This window comes from Triplophysa dalaica, chromosome 12 (assembly GCF_015846415.1).
Source record: "Triplophysa dalaica isolate WHDGS20190420 chromosome 12, ASM1584641v1, whole genome shotgun sequence".
In the NCBI taxonomy this organism is placed as follows: domain Eukaryota; kingdom Metazoa; phylum Chordata; class Actinopteri; order Cypriniformes; family Nemacheilidae; genus Triplophysa; species Triplophysa dalaica.
The window spans coordinates 11,501,054-11,513,048 of NC_079553.1; the positions used below are offsets into that span (position 1 = coordinate 11,501,054).

An 11,995-nucleotide genomic window follows, 5' to 3' on the forward strand; every position below is an offset into this window, starting at 1 on the left:
GGAAATAAAGTGAAAACCATGACCATTTCATGTTTTAAATTAACTTTTTACTTGTGCACAATATAAAGCCATTATAAACGCCAATGCATCGACTTACTATAAATAATATACAGAAAAAAACATGCTGTACACAAATACATTATTTTATCTATGCACAAAATGTCAATCAATCTTACATAAAACAGCTACAGATAAATGCTGTAGATACAGTATTCCTCATAATGAATATACTGCATTCATTTTATACTCATAAATATAAAAAAACAGAACCATGTCTCTGAACATTTATACAATAGTTTATACACAAATTTGCTCACATTTACAAGGAAAACAGTTTGTAACTACACATCACTGCATTCTCCTTCATTGTGTCTGTCTGATGGTTTATGTCCTGCCCTCTGGAGCTCATGTGTAGTCAGTGTTCGCTCCAAAAAGTCATCATCATCATCATCATCATCATCAAATTCCTGAGATTCATAAACCTCCTCATTGTCAAAGCACCAGCCTGGCCAATCCACACCCATTCTCTCTTGGATGCTGTCACTTAAATGGAGAGAACAGAGATTCATGGGTAAATGCCTTTGAAAGAGCTAGAATTAATACAATTCCTGCCCTGCTATTAAGTAGAAAGTTAGAAACAATTATAGTTATAGTATAATATATAATGTGACCCTGGACCATAGTAAGCAGCACAGGTATAATTGTTGTAATAGCCAAAAATACATTTGTATGGATAAAAATGATCGATTTTTCTGTTCCAGCCAAAAATAATTAGGATATTTAGTAAAGATCATGTTCCATGGAGATATTTTGTATATTTTCTACCGTAAATATATCAAAACCTTATTTTTGTGAGTGGATGTACTGTTTATTCAAATATAATGTCATGAAAGTATATTGCTTATATACACTCATGTAAGTTTGAATGTGAATAGACCGCTATGTTTATTGATGATGAAATATTTACATTTTATCCAAAGCGACTTACATGCTTTATCCTATACATCTATACATAGGTATGTGCAATCCCCTGGAATCGAACCCACAACCTCTTACCACTGAGCTACAGGAAAGCTAATAAAGTGATCATGTGTGGCATAAGGTTGTAAAGCTGCATATGTATTTTCAGGAACTTTAGGGAAAGCCTGACTCCTAAAGGACATCTGAAGAACTTTACAATAATGCAAAATCCTGTTTAATAGCAATTGTTTTGTGTACTTCTTGCATCAGTAATTTGATAATTGTTCATTTAAGCTGCAAGAATATTAATTAAAGAGAATTTGTCATGATGTCATGCAGATGAATTGCGTGTGGGCAGAGTGAAGCAATAACGTACATGAAACTGTCAAGTTTCCCGGCTCGGTGCCGCTTCTCATTTTACAGTCATAACTCACTAATGGAACAAATCTACTTAAAATGAAAATCATAGATTTTCCGCTGGACAGCTAGGGTTATTTTGGAGCTAAGATGTTAAAATACATATAAAATATATATATACTAAAGAGAATATACCATATATATATATATAAATGTTCTTACTAAATCTATAGGGAAACAATTATATTATGTTACGAGGACTTTCCATTGACTTTACACTTCGATTTTATCCAATAAAATGAGTTAATGTTAAAGTGCTTAGTTCACCAAAAATGAAAATTGTGACATCATTTACTCACCCTCTTGACATTTCAAACCTGTATGACGTTCTTCCTGAGAACACAAAATAAGACATTTTGAAGAATGCTGGTAACTGAACAGCACTGCACCCATTCACTTCAAATGTATGCACGCAAAACCAATCCAAGTCAATGCCAATTATCAACATTCTTCAAAATATCTTCTTTTGTGTTCTGCAGAAGAATGTCATCCAGTTTGAAATGACAAGAGGGCGAGTAAATGTTGAAGCTGAACACACATTTTACTGTTATCTAAATTACTTTTTTCCACAAAACATAACTGGAAGTGCAAAGTAGCTTTATGACTTTAGGTGTCACTGATGTGTGTACGTTCATTCATTTTCTTCATTTATTTGCATTCATTGCACGTAGACTCACCTCCCTTTCTTTTCATTTTGTGTCCGTCTCTGTGCAGAAGTGGTACTGGTACCCTCCGCCTCTCTGTCTCCTTCACTGGCTGAGGGTGATGGCGAGGAGGGAGGGGTGGAGGGAAGAGAAAAATTCCTCGTTTTAGCCTTTCCCTCTTTCCCCAGTTTATGTTCATGTTCCCGCTGCTTTGCTCTCTGCAGAAGGTCCAGGAGAGGGGAAGAGGAAACCTGGGAGTCTTGAGCTGTTTTTTGTGTAGACAGAGAAGATGCGCAGGAGAAGCTGATCTCTGTGACGGAGACGCTCCTCTGTTTCTTTAGTTTTGGTTTAGTTTCAAGATCAACATCCGGTCTCTTCACAGGTTCCCAGATGGTCTGTGGATCTGGTGATGACATTTTCTCTGTATCACACCAGAATCCTCCCTTGTTGTTCTTTAAAGATCCCAGCTTTAGCACTCTGTGGGTGTCTTGGGGTTTGATGGAAGAGATATGTGCTCCTTTCAGGCTGGTATCAGGGGTTGCATTAGGTTCAGGTTCTTTTCCGCTGTCGAGTAGGACAGAGGGTTGTGGATTATTTGGACGCTGCCTACGTAATCGAGGAGACGCCAACTTTCTGATGAAATTCCCTGATTCCGAGAGAAAATCCTCACCAGAGTTGATAGACAAAGTCTCATTTCTGACTAACTGGTCTTGAGATCCATCATATGAGTGTGGCTCTATTGGGTTTCCATGTTGGGTTGTATTTGGGAGCTCATTGAAAAAATAAGATCTTGGTATGGATTGGCTATTTTTCTCTGTGTGTTTACCTGGCAACAAGTCCTGATTTGTATTGTCTTTTGGGTTTAAAGACGCCTGTGGCACATGTTTCCATGTAACTCGTCTTTCTGAAAAATTCCTTAATAAGGGCTCACCTTCATCTGATTTAATCAGTCCGCTTTCCTTCTTTTCCGGAAACCACCCTTCATGAGCTGATTGGGTCTGGCTATTCGGTTGACCAAACGGTGTAGAGCTTTTATTCTCCATCAATTGTTGACCATTACTTTGCTCCAAATTATTTATTGTTTGTGTCCCATTAAAAGAGATGCTGTCAATTTGCGTCAACGATGGAAAACCACTGTCAGATTCTGATTGGCTGTTAGAATCCTCCTCTTTGACTCTATTGATGAGTTTGTTTTGAGTGAAAGATCCACTCAACTCTTTGTCTTCTGTGTTCGTTTGTGTTTTGTTTGCCTCGTTCGTCCTCAAGGTGTCCAATGTTGTCTAAAAATCAACAGAATAACATTAACTCGATCGTTACGCACAACCCAAGTATAATATACAACCGCAGAAAAAATTAAGAGACCATTGCAAATTTCATCATCATTTCTAGATGTATTGTGGACTTTATATTCCAGTGTCTGTGGAATTTCCACAAAATCGAACCTCAGGAGTGACAAAGTCATCCAACAGCAATATGAATGACTGACAGCATGACAAGACACATGAAAACTGTGATAATATCCCTGCGAGGATATCACTTAAAAAGGATTTTTTTACTTTTCCTAAATAAAAATATTATTATTGCACTGCTTAAAAGTGGATATATGAACTTGTTTTCTTTGAGGTCTTTTGTGTTATTTGTACATCTTTTCCTGTTTCTCCAGTTTTCATTTTTTTTAATAAATGCAGTTTATATAGTATATATTATATAATGTATTATTTTATATTATTTATAATTATAATATAAAATTGAATAAGAAAGAATTGCCTTCATTCTTAGTTTGTTTATTTTTTGTCACACCATAGGACACTTTTACGGTTTATTAGTCAACAACCACTGTAAAATAATATTTTATGTTTTTTTGTTGCTTCAAATTAAAAATAGAAATTGCCTGGCTGCCCTAAAATTTGAAGTTAACTAAACTTCAAAATATGAGTTAAATCAATGAATTTAATGCATATATTTTTTAATATATAATTTATGATTTAATTTATATTTTTTAGTTGATTTAACTCTAAATTTTAAGACAGCCAGGTAAATTGTTTTTTTTTAAGGTGTACCCATATAAATACTTTTTTTTTTAAATTTCTGTAATTCAGTACTTAACAGAAAATATATGTTGGTTTATACAATCATAAACAAAGGGTGTAACAATATTTTTACTACACAAATATCATGGCCAAATGAATTCATAATAACAATATTATTGCAATAGCTTAAAAAGAAATAAAATAAAAATAACTAAATCAAATTAATATGCTATCAGTCAAATAAATCTTTTTTATTTTTCAATACTTAAATTATTTGGCCAGTATATCACGCTTTACCTAAAAAAATGTTGAACTTGTGCGTTACAACCATCTACTATGTTAGAGCGTCGAACACATTCAGTACTGGTGCTGGATTATGTACGATTTGTTTTGTATCAACAATTAATATAATAAATATCTAAAGATTAAACAGCTCATTTGTTTAAAAAGAAATTGTAATCGCCTTGAGCTCTCTTTTGTTCGTGGGAAATGTCCGAAGAGGAATGGTAAACATTCCGTAGGTCCAATAAATGACAGCCCGTCAGGGCGGGGCTCTGATTTCCTGTCGTTCTGGTTTATGGGGTAATCGTGAGTTTGTTTTGAGTGAATGCTGTACCTGAGCTTCTCGCAGAGCAGACACCCATGTCAAGCAGCTGTCTGGACTGTGCGTTGACAGACAGTACACACTGACGGCACAACCTAGATCACCAACCTCCACCAGCACAAAAGAATCTACCAAACAGAAGAAAATACAAGAGAATTCATGTTGTATATGGGATATTTATACAGTACATTAACAATTTTATTTATTTTATTATAACATGTTGTATTATACTGTATAAAATATAACAATAAAAGAAGGAATGGCATGTGCATATGCAAATCCATAGGTCATTTGCCTTTTAGGATGTATAAATGTAATTCAAGTGCAATGGTTCGGTAATGACACTTTGACAATAGACTTGAACTTAAATGAGCAGATCTTTTTAGCCACACCTTAGGTGGGGACAAGTCTCTAGTTTAAAACACTCAGATAGGAACCAGCTTATCATGTCCATGTCCCATGACGTGTTTCGATACATTTGATTACACAAAAACAACATGCATTTTAATGCTCAAAAAATGCAGCAGCTGCTCGTTTAAATATTTACCAAAAAGTATGAGCATAAATTAAGGATGACACTAACACTCCATTCTATTTGTGCAAAATGTTTTTCATATAATAATGTTTAGGGTTTTTTATACATAAAATAAAATAGTATTTCAGGGTGGTCACACTCACAGCCATCTCTGAGCTCAATGCAGTGTATTCTCTCCAGGGCCAGAGGGGGGCGCACTACCTTCAGCTTGTCTGATTTCTTCTGCGTTTTGGCCATTAACAACACATCAGTGAAGAGCAGGACCACAAGCTCCTAACATGTACAAATAAAAGCAATTCTGTCAGTTTCAAACTCCATGTACAAAAAACTTTAATTCACAAAATCATCTGGGTTGTCTTTTCACTTGCCTTACTGTCCTTCCTTCCTCCGACCTTCAAAGTTTCGTCAAGTATTTGCTTCCGTATGATATTTGGCCCCACCCCCCTGATGGGGCTTGTCAAATCAAAGCAGCAGAGATCTTGAATGTGCTGTTGATGATAACATCTATTATCTTCACTGAAAGTGCAATTTATGGCCTGACTTTGGCTTGTTTTTCTTTGGTTTACCTTGTCTATTTCTTCGCTCAGACCTTCTATCTTGTATCCCTCTATCTTTTGAGCAACAGCAGAAAGGCCCAGTTCATCGTCTTTAAGTTGTAAATGGTCGTTGATTGATGTCAGAAAATGTTCAACACTGTTCAACTAAGAAATAGGAGAGAGACACAGAGACAGAAAGATTTTATCATTAACCTTAAAGAATAGTTCACCTAATAATGAGAATTCTGTCATCATTTTCTTACCTTTAGTCGTTCTAAATCTATTTTGACAATGTGGAAATCCAAACTGCTCTGCGGCACCATTGTCTATAAGAGTTTTTCCCCCTATATTAGACAATGGTGCCCCAGAACCATTTGGGCACAAACATTCTTGCAAATGTCATTCTTTGTGTTCAGCAAACCAATAAGATGTATTCAGGTCAGGAACAACTTGAGAGTAATCAAACGATGACAGTATTTTCATTTTTGGGTAAACTATCGCAAAATATTCAATCTCAAAGCATCCAACATAATGATTTGTGATTTCCTCCCATGTTTTTCTTATCATTTGACACTGCCATTTCTTGGACATTGTTTTGGCCATTACATCACATATTTTTGTGAGACATTGACATATTCATCACCATTTTGTCTTACCATCCTTTGAAGTGCGTTTCGGGTGGGTAGATCGTCAGTGTTCTTCAGAATAGCTTTCAGCAGAAGAGGGTACTTGGTAATTCTCTGGAGAGGTTTGGCTTGCATGTCACCCAGTCTCATGCGACCACAATGCGGATGACTCTCAACCCACTGCAGAACACATTAAGATATCATTTGTACTGTAAATGAATGGACCTGCACTACAGTATCTTTATGCACCATATCAGATTGTAACGGCAGTTTGAATCATGCTTTCAAACTCAACCTTTAAACATTATTTTTGGTATCATGCACGAAAAAGTACCAGTCGCAGTTTTCCCTCCCCCTGAAATAACATTATTGATAATGCGCCCCTCAGGAAATTATTCACCCCCCTAATGTACCACTACAGTCAAACTACTGCAAAAACACACAACGTGACATTTCCTTTCTGCTTAGTTTGCATACCAGCCCCTGTGCAAAACACAATAGCTGGGGGAACGTACTGTGGTAATAGTTCATTTGACGTGTGGAAAACAAACTCACACCTCGCTATCATTTTTCTAATGTCAATATTAGTTAGTTGCTATATTAAACTGATGTTTTACAATTTTCCAGTCCTGAATTAGCTCAAGAGTTGTTTATTTATATCTTCAGCTTTTTATGTTTTGTTGGTGCAGGAGAATTGTATCGCGTTTGAAATTCTTGAAATTGCTTCACCTCAAAGCTGCATTCAGTACTTTTGCCTCTCTAGCACTATCTCTATTTGAAATAATATAAATTGCTGATCACTTCACACGCTTTACCGGTGTTGACAAACAACGGACATTTACTGCAAAATCCGAGCCAACATGTATATACATAATATTATTATCTTATCTTTGTGAATTGTGGTAGAGTGAGGAGAAAGTTTTAGCACTGATTGTTTATGTATCTGTTGTATAAATGTAAAATATCACAAAAAATGATATCTTTAACACAGTTATGATATACACTACCGAAATGTAGGTGTGAAAATGTGGACTTGTGTCAAGTAGTCTGCGAGTAAACTCCACATTTCTGTCCTTTTCCCAACAGTATTCAAAGTAGGCAGAAAAACGTTCAGGAAACTGTGAAACACAAAGCATAAGTGAGAAATAGAAATATAAAAAGACTAGGTATGAATGACAAGCAGCAACAGCAGATGAACTTTACCTGCAAACATCCTGCCTCAAGTTTCAGGGGGTCAAAAGGTCGCCCAGTGAGACGGACCTCCTGTAACATGGGATACATCACTTCCTGCCAAAAGAGTCTATGTGCTTCAAGGATAGATGGAAGATTGTAAAAAACCATGGTGGGGGTGACCTAAGAAAGAAAGAAAGTAAGAAAGTAAGAAAGAAAGAAAGAAAGAAAGAAAGAAAGAAAGAAAGAAAGAAAGAAAGAACGAAAGAAAGAAAGAAAGAAAGAAAGAAGAAAGAAATAAAGAAAGAAAAGAAGAAAAATGGAAAAGATTAATCGACAGGTAATTTTTACCCACACAGTCTATTGCGAGCAAAATGATTTTCCATCTAGTCCGCACAAAATGTTCACATATCTTTTTCCGTTGTGACATAGCTGGCAAGAACATAGAACGGTTTAGATCATTTAGATAAAGAGAATGAGTGATCTCAGTCAGTAAATGGCACATTATTCAACCACAATACTGCTGTCACTCACATCTATCTCTGTCTGCCATTTAGAAATGCTGACTATGGAACTCTAGAGGGTCATTTTAGACGACCACAACAGGAACTCAGTAAAAAGTAATCACAGGAAAAGTTATCATTGTTTTGTTATATTAAAAATGTAGTAACCAGTAACTGTTACAACCATGGTTAATCTATGTTTACTATGATCTTACTACAAAAACATAACTATGTTAATTATAGTTAAAAAATAGTTAATTTCCATAAGGAGTGAAAATGAGACAAAATGCACATACTTCTTGAAGGAATCCATATTTATGACAGTGTGATAAGGCTCCCAGCACGAGCTATGCAGAAATAAACATGTTTATTAGTCGAAACTTTCGCAACTTTTTATGTTTTACAAAATAATGTTATACTAATGTTTACAAATACTTGTCAAAAGACATTAGAAATGTAAAAAAACAAAGCGCATTTTATGGCTTACCTCTTTAGCTATATTAAGTTTGTTAATGTTGGTGAGCTCAGTAGAAATCAATTCCCATATCGCCTCCTGCTGGTGTCGCTGGGTTTTTAACATAGACTTCAGAGAAACACAAAACAATGTTTGTGTACTAATATAATATTGTAAAACATATTGTTACATAAATACTAAATACATAGTAAAATGTTACAATAATTTTGTATTTTATAATATATTCTCTGAACTACTCCAGAAGTTAAAAATATCTCTGTATTTGTCAATGTTTTTAAGCCAAATTGGATACACTGTATAAATAAATAATTTTTCTATCTCTCCCCTAATCCATCAATATACCTCGTGTGATTTGACTATGTCGGTCCAGCTCTGGTTTAACTTTCTTTCAGTACCTCCCTCTCCCCATGTCCACGCCAGGTCAGAAGGTAACGTTAAATAGTCAAGAACCTGCTTCAGTGTGTCCACCTGCACCTTACCACCAACTGCCCGATCCTGAAAGAGAAATATTGAAATAATACAAATGTTTCAGCAGTTGAATTGAGTAAATGCTATAACAACATACAGACAGCCCCCACCAAATATAATTAGTGACTTACCTCCTGTGTGACATTCTGGCTGAAAAACACCTGCATTATTGCACCTCTAGGCTTGGCACTGCTCGCTGTTCCCCTCACTGTAGAAAAGTCAATTCCTCTGCTTTTCTTTAGATTGCCAAGCTGAATTTAAATAATGAAAAATATATTTTAAGCAAGGCAAGGCAAGCTTATTTATATAGCACATTTCATACACAAGGGCAATTCAAAGTGCTTAACATAAAATGATTGACAGCTTTACCAATGATTAAACAATTTTGTTGAGTAATCCATCCCATACGTGTTAAGCACAACATGATTTAGGCCTACACTATAAGAACACGTGTTTTTGCATTAGCATCTTTTCTATAAGCCATTGACAGCCATATACATTTCATTACACGCTTCAGAGGACTTTGATTAATTCAAAAGAATGTTGATCAATGCTATTTTTTATTCGTAACCATTGTTTTTTATATTAAGTAAACCATGGAAACCACAACCCTTACAAAAATGTAGTTGTTTTTTGTGGTAAAAGTGTAGAAACCATGTTTTTGTGCATTGATTACTATTAGAAAAATCATGTTTTAACTATGGTTTTTGAATTTAATGGTAACCATGTTTTAACTACAGTAACTATGTTTTTGTGATTTCCACTGAAGTAAAACCATGTTTTTTTATTTTAAACATTTTTTTAATTCTTAAGGGAAATGAACCATTTGGGACAGTAACCATAGTTTAACTCAACCATTATATATGTAGTAAACAAATTGCTGTGCAAATTGTAAATAATCACCTAAACATGTTTAGTCAACCACACATTTACTATAGTAAACCCATGGGTTAATATTCCTAAGGAACTACTGAGAGATTAATGCATTTGCGTACAACAGAGACAAGGCATTCATGTTAATACGACCTAAAAGATGGGCCTACCTGTTGATGGCCTATGGTGTTATATTTGTGTTTGTCTTGCGCCATCCTGTGGCTGGCTGATGTTACTGCAACATTTCCCTTCGGCATGTCTTCCTCCCGCTGTCTATCAGCGCTGACAGGGGCAGTTTCCTCTGGGGCCATTGAGTCACCCGGTTCAGTTCCCTTTGATGGATGACTGAAAGACAAAAATCAAGCGACAACATGAGCATTAATAGCATAACACTTTCAAGAAAAACGAGTGTAACATAATGAGGGCAGGTGCCAGTCACGAGTGAGTCATATTTGATCATGCGTCATACATTCTTGCATAACCCATAAGAGTTAAAGTTATCAAAGCCAGTACCAACGTGAAAATATTTTACTTCCTGCAGCAGATAGTAAAGTCGTAATATACCAATTTAACGTTGATTCGACGTTAAATAAATCATCTTTGCTATCACATCTTTTGTTTTCCTAGTTAGGCTTATTCTAATCATTTTTGTATACAGTTTTTAAACAAGTGAATACAGTTTAAATGAAGGTGGGGTACAGTACACAGATGCAGTTGCCTACATGTACAGCAGCACCATTCATGTGTTTCTCGGACGTATGATTCACATTTACAAAGACAAAATACACATAGTGAGAAATACAGTAAGCGTATGATTCATAAGACCGGCACACATGTTTTGAGGCATGTCTGTGGCAAAACACCCATTCTATTCAGACTTTGTCATCACAACTCACAATCATGAGCATGAATGGAGGGTGTACACACACACATATACAAATGTACTGGTCTAATAAATAGGAACATAACATTAACTTATTACACTAATCGAATTTCTATTATTCATATTTATTTTTTAGAACATGCATTCATATACATATATGAAGTCCTATATGTAACAGACCGAAACCTACACATTTGTGAACGTTACCTAAATAACATAAAGATTATATAAAAACACTTATACACATACAAACCCACTCAAGAACCCAAACAGACAAAATGTAGAAATAAGACACAAGTAATTGAATACTTATAAATCTATCACACAAATTCTACAATAAAAATTATATTATGAGTTTTGTTTACTTTCAGAATTCATATGTGATACCTGTTTACATCCCTTATCCTATTGCCTCTCTCTCTCTCACACACACACACACACACACACACACACACACACACACACACACACACACACACACACACACACACACACACAGACACACACACACACATACATTGACACTTAGGGATCCCTAGTAGGTACCTGGATTTGACTGTGTCCATGTCACTCAGGCAGGCATGTTTACGGTCTTATTCCCTCTCTCTCTCTCTCTCTCTCTCTTCTCTCTCTCTTCTGGTTAACTCCGTCAGTCTGTCTCAACTCGCCTTGACATTGTCTCTCTCTCTCTTTCTCTCTCTCTCTCACTTTCTTCCTTTATAACAGGTTGAGCAAGTGAGACAGGATTCTTCATGCATCTGCCGCTCGGATCTCCGGCATCGTTGCAACTCCAGAGGAGAACCTGATTGGTGCATTAGTTCTTTCTGATGTGATTGACAGCCAACCAGTCGTTTGATCACAGGTACATAACAACATAATTGTAAAAGGTTTGTGGTTTAGCCTTAAATAGACAAGCACAAATACTGTATCCACACACAGAACAGTTGCAGGGTTGCTTTTATCTCCAAGCATGAAATCAAAAGGGTAGATGGGAACCAGATTTTAATCTGTTCTCACCTTGATTTTAAAAGGGATAGGTTAACCAAACATAAACATTGTCATCATTTATTCACCCTTATGTGATTCCGAATCTGTGTATGACTTTCTTTCTTCTGTAGAACACAAAAGATAGTTTTAGAAATGTCTCAGTGCTCTCGTGTCCGTACAATAGATGTCAATGGTTGCCAATGTTGTAAGGTAACAAACATTCTTCAAAATATCTTGCGTGTTCTGCAGATGAAAGAAAGTCATACTGGTTTAGGACAACACGA

At 35.8% G+C, this 11,995-nt stretch overlaps 1 protein-coding gene across 2 annotated transcripts; it reads right to left on the reverse strand.

Moving 5' to 3' along the window:
* Positions 1-25: 25 nt before the first annotated feature.
* On the reverse strand, positions 26-11,414 carry plekhg6 (pleckstrin homology domain containing, family G (with RhoGef domain) member 6). 2 transcript variants are annotated; one of them, XM_056762660.1, is made up of 16 exons: positions 11,271-11,414; positions 10,012-10,186; positions 9,100-9,219; positions 8,843-8,995; positions 8,513-8,608; positions 8,322-8,372; positions 7,556-7,705; positions 7,360-7,470; positions 6,383-6,532; positions 5,757-5,891; positions 5,559-5,678; positions 5,334-5,463; positions 4,668-4,783; positions 2,055-3,301; positions 1,677-1,710; positions 408-543 (listed from the first exon to the last, which is right to left on the reverse strand). In XM_056762660.1, exons 1-15 carry the CDS (start codon positions 11,288-11,290, stop codon positions 1,689-1,691), a joined length of 2,796 nt encoding a protein of 931 aa, XP_056618638.1. In that variant the 5' UTR covers positions 11,291-11,414; the 3' UTR covers positions 408-543; positions 1,677-1,688. The 2 variants fall into 2 exon arrangements, with proteins under 2 accessions (XP_056618637.1, XP_056618638.1); XM_056762659.1 differs by lacking the exon at positions 1,677-1,710 and having other exon boundaries at positions 26-543.
* Positions 11,415-11,995: the final 581 nt, after the last annotated feature.

What these genes read in the sequence shown, in the direction of transcription:
- plekhg6 (XM_056762659.1), bottom strand. Translation starts at nt 11,290, where the DNA reads ATGGACACAGTCAAATCCAG. An exon ending in ATGGACACAGTCAAATCCAG is followed by an intron (nt 10,187 to 11,270) that starts GTACCTACTAGG and finishes TTTGTCTTTCAG; the next exon opens with TCATCCATCAAAGGGAACTG. An exon ending in GCCAGAATGTCACACAGGAG is followed by an intron (nt 8,996 to 9,099) that starts GTAAGTCACTAA and finishes TTTCTCTTTCAG; the next exon opens with GATCGGGCAGTTGGTGGTAA.